Genomic DNA, 12,546 nt, shown 5'->3' on the forward strand with positions numbered 1-12,546 from the left:
ACATGAAAATCATGGAAGAAGCTGATGCGGGAACGATGGGGAAGTTGGTGAAGTACTAGAGGAGGATGGTCATTTTAGAAATGGCGAATCTTCCGGTCATGGATGGGGAAGCAGTTACCAAATTTTACCTGAGGTTTTAGGGCTGCGAAAGCCCTTCTGAGATTAGAGGACAGTGTCACCTCTCCAGTTCAGCAACCATCCGCCCCTCCCAAACGAACCTGGATCATGGGCAGGGTGCCGCTCAAGGGAAAGGCACATGACTTTGCTCAATTAACATGCAAACCGCCAAAATGTGCCTATGGTTGCAGCATATTGTAGATAGGAGTGAGGTATACGCAGATGTCCCGGATGTAGAGGAGTAGGTCATCCTCATAGAGGGAAACTGTGTGGGTGGTGCCGTCCATGGGTATTCCCCAGGCCCCCCACCCTCCAAACAAAGTTGAGATGCCAGGGGTTCAATCGCAAGAGTAAATAATAAAGGGGAGAAGGGGCAAGTCCTATCTAGTGCCCCTCTACACTGTGAATGCTGGGGATATTATCCAGCCCAGCAAGACAGTAGATTTGGGGGGTTTGGGTGTGGGGGGTGTCACGTAAAGTAGCTATGTATTGCTACGGAAGCATTTGAGAGGTAGTCCCACTCAAGGGTATCGAAAGCCTTTTCCAGATCCAGAATGAGGCAGGCCGCATGGGGAACCCGACAAGAGGAGGCTCGGTCCATCAGAAGGAAAAGTCTGCTTATGTTATGGGAGGTGTTACACCCAGGGTCAAAGCCGTTTTGGTCAGGGTGCACTAGGGTCAGCAGGATCTGAGCTTAGCGCTCAACCAGGATTTTCCCAAGGATCTTGTCGTATGTGCCCAGTATAGCAACCGGGTAGTATGCAAGAAGGATCGGGACTCAGTTGGGTTTTGAGAGTGAGATTTGTTGGAGAACAGGCTTTTTGCAGGGCCCCTCCTTTTTTGCCCCATTAGCTGTTTTGTGACTCTGAAAGTGCACTGGAGGCTGCTGAACAGACCAGAGTGCTAGTGCTATTTCCCTAAAAATGAGACAAATGACAATTGTAACCCAATTAGCAAGAACATTAGCACCCCTATAAGTCCCTAGTGAAAGGTACCCCTGGTACCCAGGGCCTGAGTTCTGAAAACGGTCTAAGTTCTTCAGTATGTATTATGCCACCCTAAGGGACATACACTCAAACACATGCAGACTGATATTGCAGAATGCAGGAAATGGTGCAACCCTTTTTGAAAATGCAACATTACACACACCTTGTGTCCAATGCCCGTACCCACTTCATGTAATGTAGCATCGACCTGCATTTCATATATTGCGGGACAGCGTGCATTGTATTACTTGTGATGTCACCTCTACATGACCAGATGTACCCCTGTTATGCCTAGTTCAATTGCTAAACATTACAAATGTTCAGAAAGTCATTTTGAGAACATATACTGGACACTGGTCACTACGAGTTAACCAGCTACATAATGGCTTCACTAAAAAATACTGGTGTTTGGTATCAAACACCTCATCTTAATAAATCTATACTGATGCCAGTATCCGATTTATTATGAAATACGCCAATAGGGAACCTTAGAGGAGGCCCCTGAAAACTACAAGTCCCTTAGTATGCTGGCTGACTGAAATCGACCAACCTGCCACCCGAGACAAGTTTCCTATCCCTCTGCAAAGCAACCCTCACTCTTAGAGGCCAGACACAAAGCTTGCTCTGGAGGAAGGTGATCAGAACTCCTCCAGCAAGATGGGTAGCTAGTTTGCATGTCAGAGGCTTCAAAGCCCCTGCCGCCTTTGATATGCAATCGTAGCTTCTTCCCTGACCTGGAGAATGCTGCCCCGTGCCCTAAGGCCCATTTGGCACCAAACCCTTAGAGAATTGTTCTCCCTTCAAAACCAAGCATCATCTTCCTTGGGGCAGAGGAGCCATCCCCCTGCATCTGCAGACACCCACAGCACCAACTTGGTACTTTGTCTTGCTGGCCATCGGGTCCATGGAAGGAGTAGCTTGCCAGGAAGAGGTTGTCATGAGTCCAGGAGGTCAGTGCCAAAACCACGGGTACTGGAGCCCCTGCATCTATCAAAGCTTGATGCGTGTCTAATCCGGACACCACTGGCGCTGACTTGCCATTGAGGGATGTTAGGTTCCACAAGGCCTTCGTCGAGAGTGGCTCTATTGCCTTGTTTTCTCACCCTCTCCTGGTCACCAGTAGCAAGTTAGAGCCTCTAACTACAGCGACCTGCTGGACCAATCACCTGTACTCCGAGCCCCCTAGCCCTGGTTCACGTAAACCTATCTTTCCCTGTGCTCCAGGGACCCTCAAGAGCTGAGTCCCCCTTTGGGTTCTGCCAGACTTATCCCTAAGCTCCCACTTATAGCCTCCCTTTTACAAGTACTTTTTCCTTAGCTTTTAATGCATAGCACTTGAGGCTGCCAACATGACCCGCACCTCTGCATCCAGACACACCAGGGCAGGTAAAACTGAACTCCTGGTGACTTCTTGGACCATGGCCTTTAAGCACCTTAAGTCCTAGAAGGCAACCTCTCCCCTTGCAAAAAACGTTTGTAACTATACTTATGCAGTGTATGTTTCTCCAATAGGATAACATTATTGTGTTTTCTTGTAAAATCTACTATGTCTAAGGTGTAGGAAAGTATGCTTTTTTGGCCTGTTTACTCCCACTTGTTGCCTGCCGTCAGTGTGTTTTGACTATCTTCACTGCAATCTTGCTAACCAGGACCACAGTGATTGTGCTCTCGACCTCTAAATTTGGTTGCTTGGTACTTTATACATCCCACAGTTGGCATCCTGGTGCCCCCATGTAAGTCCCCAGTATATGGTACCTAGGTACCCAGGGCATTTGGGCTCCAGGGGCTCTCCATGGGCTGCAACTTGTATTGTGCCACCCATGGGAGCCCATGCAAAATGTGTCTGCAGGCCTGACATTGCAGCCTGTGTGAAAAGGTGCATGCTCCCTTTCACTACACATCACTGCACTAGGTCACTGTAAGTCACCCCTGTGGTAGGCCTTCCTAGCCCAAAGGGCAGGGTGCAGGTACCTGTGTGTGAGGGCACCCCGGCACGAGCAGAGGTGCGCCTACGAGCTCCATCTCCATTACACTGGACTTCGTAAGTGCAGGGAAGCAATTTTACCTGTGTACTGGAAACAGCTGCATAATGGTAATTCCAAACTTGTGCATGTTTGGTATCAAACATGTCAGAATCATACCTCTATACTGTTACCAATAATGATTCCATGCACGCTGGGGGCTCCTTGGAGGACCCACAGAATTGCTCCCACTAGCTTTCTGGGACTTTCCGGGCAGCCTGCGGTGCTGCCACGCATCAGACAGGTTTCTGCCCTTCCGCTCTGCTGCTTGACCAGCACAGGCAGAGGAAGGCAGAACAAAGTATTTCCTTTGGGAGAGGGAGGTAACACCCTCTCCCTTGGAAATAGCTGTTAGATGGTTTGGGAGGGGTAGCTTTCCCAAGCCACGGTATGCTTTGAAGGGCACATTTGGTGCCGTCCTTGCATAAACCGGTTTGCACCGGTCCCTGCTCTGGCGTCAAACTGGACAAAGGAAAGGGGAGTAACCTCACCCCTGTCCATCACCACCCCCAGGGGTGCTCCTCCAGGTGGCCACTTGATTCTGCCATCTTGAATTCAAGGTGGGCAGAGGCCTCTGGGAGCATCTGAGTAACCAGGTCAGTTAGGTGACGTCACAGCCCCCTCCTGATAGGTGGTCACCCTGCTAGGTGACCAAACCCCCTTCCTGGGCTACTTATGGTCTTTGTCTTGGGTGGCTCCTTAGATTCGATATGCAAAATTCCAGCAGGACTCCTCGGCATCATTTACTTCATCTTCTGGCCACTGGGACTGCAACTGGACCTTCTGCAACTTCAGCGACGACTCCATTCTGCAACATTGTTTCTCCGGCTCCTTCAGCAACTGCAACATTTCCCTGGCTGTGCATCCTCTGAGGACGATGAGTCTTCAGCCGGCTCAAGAAGTAAAAAGGAATCTCCCTTGGAGTGAAGGAGTCACTCCTCTACATCCGCAGGCACCAACTCCGACGACTACTGGCTGTGTGGATCTTCTCTCCTTCGGAACTGCGTGTATCCTGCATCACAGATGGTGGTCTGGAGTGGTCCCCTTGGTCCTCTCTGCCACCTGTCCAACTTGGGAGACAGTAAGCCCTTGCCTTTCCTTGCAGAACAGTGCCCCTGTGCACTGTGACTCTTGCAGCTACTGAGGTTTGCTTGTTCCTCCTCCAAGGGATCTTCAGGGTCTGTGCAGCACCGGACCCCAGCACTTCTTCCTTCAACGCCCAGTCTCCTGCCTGCTGCACCAGCGACATGGGACACTTCTTCAGGTGTGCTGAGTGGGCCTCACTGTGCGACTCTTGTTTTGGCTTCCCGTAGGTCGCCTGTGGGGGCTGCCTCCTCTTCTAAATACTGCTACACTCCACTAATAGGGGATACCTGGACCTGGCATAAGGTATTACGACCATAGGTGCTTACCACACACCAGGCCAGCTTCCTACATAAAGTACTTATCCAGTATCAATGATCTTGGTGTCTACATACATATAAAAATCTGTGTTAAGTTGGCCTCGAATTTCTTTATTAGTGTGTCTCATTTATTGACCGTGTAAAACAAATGTTCAACACTCTCCCAATAAGCCTAAGCTGCTCGGATACACTACCACAAATAGGGCATTTGGGAATATTAAAATAAGCCTCTTTAAACTGATAAAGGTCGTCTGGACTTTTTGCATGATGCACCCGTACATTGGCTACATAAAAAGTCAGCTTCCTACAAGATTAGTATTGACTCACTTATGGATAGTGGCAGCCTCTTTGCAGGCAGAGCTTCTTCATACAGCTCGGCTAGGTGGGGAGATGGAGGGAACGGAAGGTACTATATTACTCAATTCAAAGACCATCCAGGCCACGTGTTTTATTCCTGGCAAGGGTACGGATGGCCTCTTTGAATTCACAAACAGTCAGGGCTTCATCTAGTTCTTCCCTGCTGACAGGTGTGATGTGCTGGAGGAGGCACCCCAAAAGGAATGACCTGACTTTTTCCGTGGACGGGGCCACAGCGTAAACCGAGGAGTAGTAGGCAATAAAAACACTAAGGATGGCACATTAACTGTGGAGGTTGGTACCAGCGGGTGAGGAAATCTCAATTATTGACACAGTGGGACTCCTAGTTGACCAGCCATGCAAGGAGGCTGACCGATTTATCTCCCTTCCGGTGCACTTTGGCATCATAGGCTTTAAAATTGAAGCAGCATAATTGTTCCAGGAGGGCTATGTACTGGGTTTTGGCCTCCGCAGACTCCACTCCTCCGAAGGCTTCTAGGAGCGCTGCTTGGCGCAGGTCAGCAATACAGCATTCGGACTGAGGTCAAGCGTCTTATGGACACCTGATATTTCCTGCATATAGTGTGACCACCTTGAAGGCATCCCTCTCAGCCGCTCTTGAGGACGCTGTTCCACGGTTGTTGGAGAAGTATTGAGTGAGGTGCTGGCTATGAGACTCATGAAAGGAAGGGTGCTCCAGTGTTTCCATAGGCAGTTGCAACATGGGTACCGGAGGAGCGTTTCGCGACATGTTAATTTGAATGTGCATCGTGATGGGAGAGGAGGCAGCCAAGGTAGCCTGCTTTGCGTATAATGTCAAAGGGTAGTCAACACTGGAACGTGATCAAGATGCACATACAGGTCGTGCACTGCTGAGTAGTAGGAGTAGAATCATCTATGAGGGTGGATGAACCTCTACACATCCGCTAACTTCCACTGATGGACCCATTTTTGAATGCGTGCTGCCAGTGTGTGGGGCTGTGCATAGGGGAGCTGTGGGTGGGAGGATCTAAGGATATGTCAAGCGGGGAATTGTAGTCGCTGACCAGGATACGTGGATTCCCTGTTTTGTGTGTGAGTATCTGTGACAGCGTCTCCCAGAAGGCCTCTTGCTCTGTATTGGGGGCATAGATGAGGCTCAGAAGGACCTTTGAGCTGTCAAGGCAGTCCTCTACTATAGCAAAGTGTCCTTCTCTGTGTACTATGGTGTCCAAGGCATGGAAGGGGACTCCGGGTACAATCCAGAGTAGGGCAATTTGCGCATAAGCTGAGTAGGTGGTAGCTATGATGTGTCCTCTCCAGCGTTTGTGCAAGCGCTGCAGTTCTGCAAGTGTGAAGTGTGTTTCTTGGAGAAAAATAATTTGGGCTGTTTCACGTAGGAGTAAATGCCATAGAGTTTCCTCGTTTTGTGCATCCGTCTAACATTTAGAGTTAGGAGTCGTGTTTCTGCTTATGGGGCCATACTACAGGCCATACTATAGGTGAGTTAAGACCCCCCCCTCCCGGAGCAGCTAGGGTGTGAGTGAGTCAATATTGTGCTTACCTGGTTGTGGAAGGTGTTTTCAGTGTGGCCCTGGACAGGCCTCACTGCGGAGGGGTAAGGAAAGGGGGAAAATACAACATTACAACAGTTGTGAGGAGAAAATGGTCGGGGGCTCCAGGCGTCGGATGGGAGGGTGGAGGAGGGAGGTGGAGGTTGAGGATGGGGTTATAGTAGTTAAGGATGAGTAAACCAAGTGAAACTGGAGTCTCCTGTTTGCAGAATGGGCAGCGCAGGGGTCTAGGAGCTGAGGCACAGACCATCCGTTGCGGCTGATTCCTCATCTGTCATGAAGATGTAGGGGCCCGGTCCTCCTCCAAAGAGCCAGCGCTGTCCGCAGGAGATGCCACTGTCTGTCTGCAATGAGTTTTTCAGTGGAGGAGGGGGGCTTTGCAGCTTTGGGGGCAAGGAGTTACCCCACTGCTCCTGTCCCATTCCTGGTGATTGAGGGGGGCTCCCTCCCCCTTGGGTCAAAATGGACCAGGGCATAATATTGATCTAGCCAGTCCCAGACATCATTAGGGTCCGCGAAGAAGAGGCTTGCCTCTTGACAGTTATTGTAGTTGGGTTGGAAACCCTAAGGAATATTGCATTTTGCGCTCAGACACAAAGTCCTTTGGTGTTGCACAACTGGTTTTTAGCATTAATGTTTGATTGTCTAGTTTGAGGGGGCTTGCAGATATCGCATCCCGGAGAATGGCGTCCCAGTCCCTGTAGTGGAGCAGTTTGGCTAACATGAGGCGCTCCTGGGATTGCCGGCCATGCCTGGGATCCTGTGCACGCTTTCTGTGGAGAAAAACTGATTGAGATCTGAGGCGGGGGCAAAGGAGCAGAACCACTTGTCCACGAAAGTCAGCCGAACACAGCATTCTAGTCCCTTCGGGGGTCCTATGACACAAACATTGCTTTGAAGGGAGCAGTCCTCTGCGTCCTCCACTTGCTACTCCAGGGTCCTCACTCAGTCCTGGAGGTCTTCTAGTGACTGTTGGGCTTCCGAAATCTGAGGCTGCAGCGCTGAGAGTTTCTCTTCGACCTCCACCACTCGGCATGATTGTTTTCAGAGGTCATCTCTGATGAATGAGATTTCGGCCACCAGGGAACCCCACCTTCGACTTCATGGAAAGACGGGAGATGCACCACTGGTGGACCTCCTGAGTCACTTTATTGGGGCCCCCTCCCCTTATTTCTCAGTTCTTGTGCGATCCTAGCCTGCCTTGAGAGCTGTGTGAGACTGTGCTGCAGCCTTTCTGGGCACTCTGATTTCCACAGGCTACACGTTGTGCTACCCCACCAGATCGCAGCGGGTGTAGTGGGGGGCCTTTGCCCCAGCCCGAAAGACGTTGGCTTGCCTTCGTAGTGCACTCCTCAGATGCTGCCTTCCAGGCTGAGCGGGGCCATTCAGGCCTCTCTCTGCCAGGAAGCACTGCTGAGCTAGGGCTGTCTAGTGGTGTTCCCTGGAGAGTGAAGAACTTGGCCTCCTCACCCTTGGTCGCCACTGAGCCGCGCCGCTGCCCACTGGTCCTTGTGCACCAAAGGTGAATTTGCACTGTGCCTCCTAGGGCCTTGTGATCTCAGGGCCAACGGGGAGCAGAGTGAGCGCTGGGCCCTGATGTGTGGGAGGCTGGCACTGATCTCCCACTGAGGTCAGCACCTCTCAGGTCGTGGGGTCGGCCCTCCGTGGTCTGCAGATGTTCTCCCGGTCCTCCCCCGTGCTCGAACAGTCAGGTGAGGACCGATGGCGGGCCCGAAGGAGAATTATACAGGATTAAGGTGGCCGATAGCGTGGAACTTTAGGAGTGAACAACCACCATGTTGACAAGCCAAGCCACGACCCCCATAACATTGAGCTAGTTTAAGTTATTCTAGTGCTGTCTGAGGCTTGTCCACAACAGGCAGGCCCATGCCAGATTTTTTGAATGAAAGATCTTGTAAATTACTCCTATTCTGCATCCTTTAATGAAATTCATTTAGTGATTGACATGGTATTCTGTTGTTTCTGACTGAGGGACCAATATTGGACAACACAGATTTAGCCAAAGAAACATGTCGCCTCCACTGTTTTGGAAAATGTCTGCTACCCATATTTTAGTTATTTTTTTCTTTCTCGCAACCTTTTGTTTTTCTTTACAGCCGCTATGTATCCAAGGCTTTTTACATGTGGTCAACTAAAGACAAATTTTCATCCACTTTCATCAACAATTTGATCTCACATACTGAGACCGATCACTCTGCCGCTGCTTGGATGCTACTTTCGAAGGTTGCTGGATCCTGTCCTAAACTAGACTACACCAAAATCATTGATGCTTGGGACCAGACTCGCAGGTATGAACCTCATGAAGGCTTTATGTTTTTTTTTACTTGTGTTTGTTTCACTTTACTGATTTAATTATATTATTATGACTGCCTGATAGATGTGTATAAGCCACTAATCAAATGTTAAATTTTAATATTATAGCTTGGGACAAGACTGGCTGTTAAGCAGTTTTTTTGTAGGCCGACTCCTCAATTTGTCTCTATCCCCCCCCTGTCCCGCCACACCCCACCCTTTTGTACACTGACATGTTGATGTCTGGTAAGGACTAATTAAAAGTGAATTCAGACTATACTCACTTTTTCACTATCCTTGATGATTTTATTTGAACCCCCCCCCCCCCCCCCCAAAGAGCTTTGTGTCTAGCCGATGTTTTTTAGGGGGGAGCATAGAAATAGTGTACTAACCGATTTCTAGCATGACAACATGAGTATGAAAGTTTGGGTTACATTTTTTTATTTTCTTGCCTCAGAAGTATTGAAATCACCGTAGATGCATGTGTTAGATATTTTTATTGTGTTATAGTTTTACCCGGGGCGTAACAATAACTTTGAGTGGAGATAGTGGAGGAGAGCAGAAACCTTCTTGGGAGCAGAACTTCAGTCATCCTTCATTTATTCTCATTCAGGTTTATAAGTGAGAGACTCAAATTGCAACACCATGGCATGAACTTTCATGACGATCGTCCGATCTGGATTCCTCTCAAATTGATTGACCTCATTTGTGCTTTTTCGGATTGAGAACATCTTGCTTTACTAAGTAATACTTGAGCATCAGATAAAAAATAAAGCTACATGCTGTGCCTTTTTTGCTTGTGGAGATGATCATTCACTAGTGTACTTTCAGTTTTAGTTGGCACACTGACGAGCTCTTTCAGCAAGTTCTCTCCTTTCAAAAAGAGCTGACTTGTAATCTCTCTTTTAGTGTTTTCCTCTTAAACAGATTAGAGAGAAGTCAGGTTAGACTGTCTGAATGCCTTAATGACAATGTTGCATTTGCAAGCTTTAGACAGGTTAGCATATGAACAAAGTGTGTGGTGGAATGAGGGGCTTGGCTGTGGTATTTCAGGTCTACAGTTTGTCTTAGGTGGATTATGATGATTGTGAAAAAATGGGGTGTATTATAGGGTGTGGTTGTGTGACCTCACTGTATTTTAAGATAATTATCCTCTATGGGTCCTACCAGGCTTTTTTGTAAAACTTTAGCTCAACTGTGGGTAGCTGTGGCTTCGAGCTGTTGGACTTTGGTCACAAGAACAAGTGCAAAGCATTTAGAAGTATCAAGACAATTGAATAAGAAAGAAAAGCAACAGAAGAAATTCAACACCAATTTATAAAAAAAAGTTTTATTTTTAGGAATTTATGGACACCAAAATGAACGCAATCTGCTGGAGTGCTCCAAAGATATAAATACTAGAAGAAACAATAAATCACAGCTTTCTGCTTAACTTTTGGAAACTTCTATCAAACTTTGTCAACGTTGAATGCTGTCACTTCCATTTACTTTGGGTGACCAGCATCAGGAGATAGGAGGTCAGGGGGACTAACAAGGTCCCAAGAAACAGTTATTTACCAATGAAAGCAGTTTCCAGATCAGTTCCATGTTTATTTCAGTTTGCAGTTGACTTCAATGGAGTAGTTCAGATGCAGGGGATACAGGACTGTCAAGATGCTCATCTTCCTGGGTAAACCCCTTTGTCCATGAACACGGGGGGTGTGGACTTTGGCCACAGAGGTTGATGTCCCTTGAAGTTTGGATGGAGTCCAGCCAAAAACCAGCTGCCACTGGTCTCCGGTAGCGATGAAACCAACAGTTCCCTTTTACTGGCAAACAGTTTTATTTTGTGTAACCAAACTGCACTCTGATGCCTCTCCTGGGTCCAGCAGACTCTTTTGAGGCTGCACTTAGGTGGTAAGCAACGACATATTGATCTTGGCTACCAACTTGCCAAGGCAGGCTTCTTCAGGGTGGGGAAACAGGAAGTCAGCCAACTCACTGTTGGAGTCTCTTCTTCTGTTTGGGGCTTGGGGACGATGACTTCTCAAGCAGGGCACCACATGCACAGTCCTCCTTTGCTAGCACAAGGATCAGCAGGTGCAGTCCTTCTTATGTACACCTTCTCTTTGCCAGGTCTAGGGTCAGTGGGGGAGTCCTTCTTGGGTCCTTTTTTCTAGTACAGACTAAATCTATGGTATTGGAGTGCCACTTACATGGCCAGAAACGGTATTCAGGGAACGTGGCGGTCACAAGCCAATGGGTTACTTTGGTCCTTCCTGATTTTTGACAACATCCTCTGAAGAGGTCCCTCTAGCTATACAAGAATGCCATGTTCTCAACTCTCTTGGCTTGTGTAGATTGGTAGCTCACCCCAGGAGTGTGACTACCTTAGGGCTAAACTCCCACGGGAAAAATGGACTGACCACTGTTTTCTCTTTTCTCTCGCCGACGCCATCCTGTCTAGTGAAAATAGAGAGCAGCCCCTCTCATGTGTGCTTGCCATTTGCCCTTCGAAGCCGGCTTCCCCTTTGAAGCTTGCCTTTTGGGTTCACTCCCTGTTTGAGTTTCCTTCCTTCTTGGAGGCGATAATACCTCCTCGCACTGAAGTCTCTTTCTGACCCTTCCTGGGAGCTGTTCACACCTATCCCCAGGAGGCAACTGTGAGCACTTTCTCTACTAGTGACATTACATTTGATTTAACCTCTAACTCAGATTTAATGCACTTATTCTTTTGATACTTTGAAGAACCAACCTTAGTAATCCCATTCATATGCTAGCACTGTTGAAATGTCAGTATGTAACCCTGCACCCTCCAAAGGGGATACTACACTTTAGTCAGTAAAAACTACAATGTGGGAATTTTACTGTTAAGACCTTTAACACATAAACTACAGGTCCAGATTTTTAATATAATATACCCTGCCTTTAGGGGTCAGTAGGCCTGCTTTAGAAGTGACTTACAAACATTAAATAACAAAGACATGGGCTCTGTCGTGGATTGAAATGGCATAGTCGAGTTAGCAGTTTAAAACTGCTTTGCCAGCCAGTGGTGGCAGGCTGTGAGTCATGCGTTTGCTTTGTTTCATTCATGGCCCAAATGGTGCTGCAACCCACGAGAGACACTTTAAGTGACACACCCTAGGTACCTCGGGTACCCCATACTAGGGACTTATAATTAAGTAATACCAATTGGGATTAAGCCAATTAAAGATGTATTTTTAATGGTCAGAGCACATCACCGAGCCCTGATTAGGAGGGCCTGGGGCATTGCAGGGAGCCCTGATTAGGAGGGCCTGGGGCATTGCAGGGACATTTCACTAGTGCCTACTAGTCAACATGCGAACAAAAAGTAGGGGTGAACCTGCAAAAAGCCTGTTTTCTTAAAAGATCAATTGCCCTGCTTGCTGAAGACATGCACATGTCACAGGTTTCGAAGTTCTAGTCCCTGTTGTCTGCTTTTCATCATTCACAACTGCTGGAACATTACCAACACCCAGCGGTGTTCAACAGCACCTTAAAAAAAACTGTTAACTAATTATGTAGAAAATTATAGAAAATGCATTTATTGTACCTGTAAAATTAAAATCACCCAGCTAGAGCCTCTCTGGGGAATTGTGATGCTAACATTTTAAGTCTATCAGCTCTTAAAGATCCACAATGGCATGGACTCGCCCAGTTCTTCAACATTTGATCTATCAGTCATATGCTTGAATCAATTCCCAGTCATTTCGTCTGTAGTCCCATGGTAAAATTAAAATAGCTGTAAGGTCACACTTCCATAGTCACGCATGGCAAACATTTTCTTTAGTACCCT

General features: G+C 47.9%; 1 protein-coding gene across 1 annotated transcript in view; it reads left to right on the forward strand.

Annotated features, from left to right (window-relative positions):
- The window catches only part of NCAPD3 (non-SMC condensin II complex subunit D3), a 675,764-nt gene that overhangs the window by 335,820 nt on the left and 327,398 nt on the right, over positions 1–12,546 (forward strand). Inside the window, exon 17 of the mRNA XM_069224452.1 lies at positions 8,555–8,746. Within this exon, the coding sequence (XP_069080553.1) occupies positions 8,555–8,746 (192 nt within the window). The remainder of the gene's footprint in view (positions 1–8,554; positions 8,747–12,546) is intronic.

The sequence above is a fragment of the Pleurodeles waltl genome, chromosome 3_1, assembly GCF_031143425.1.
Source record: "Pleurodeles waltl isolate 20211129_DDA chromosome 3_1, aPleWal1.hap1.20221129, whole genome shotgun sequence".
NCBI classification, from domain to species: Eukaryota; Metazoa; Chordata; class Amphibia; order Caudata; family Salamandridae; genus Pleurodeles; species Pleurodeles waltl.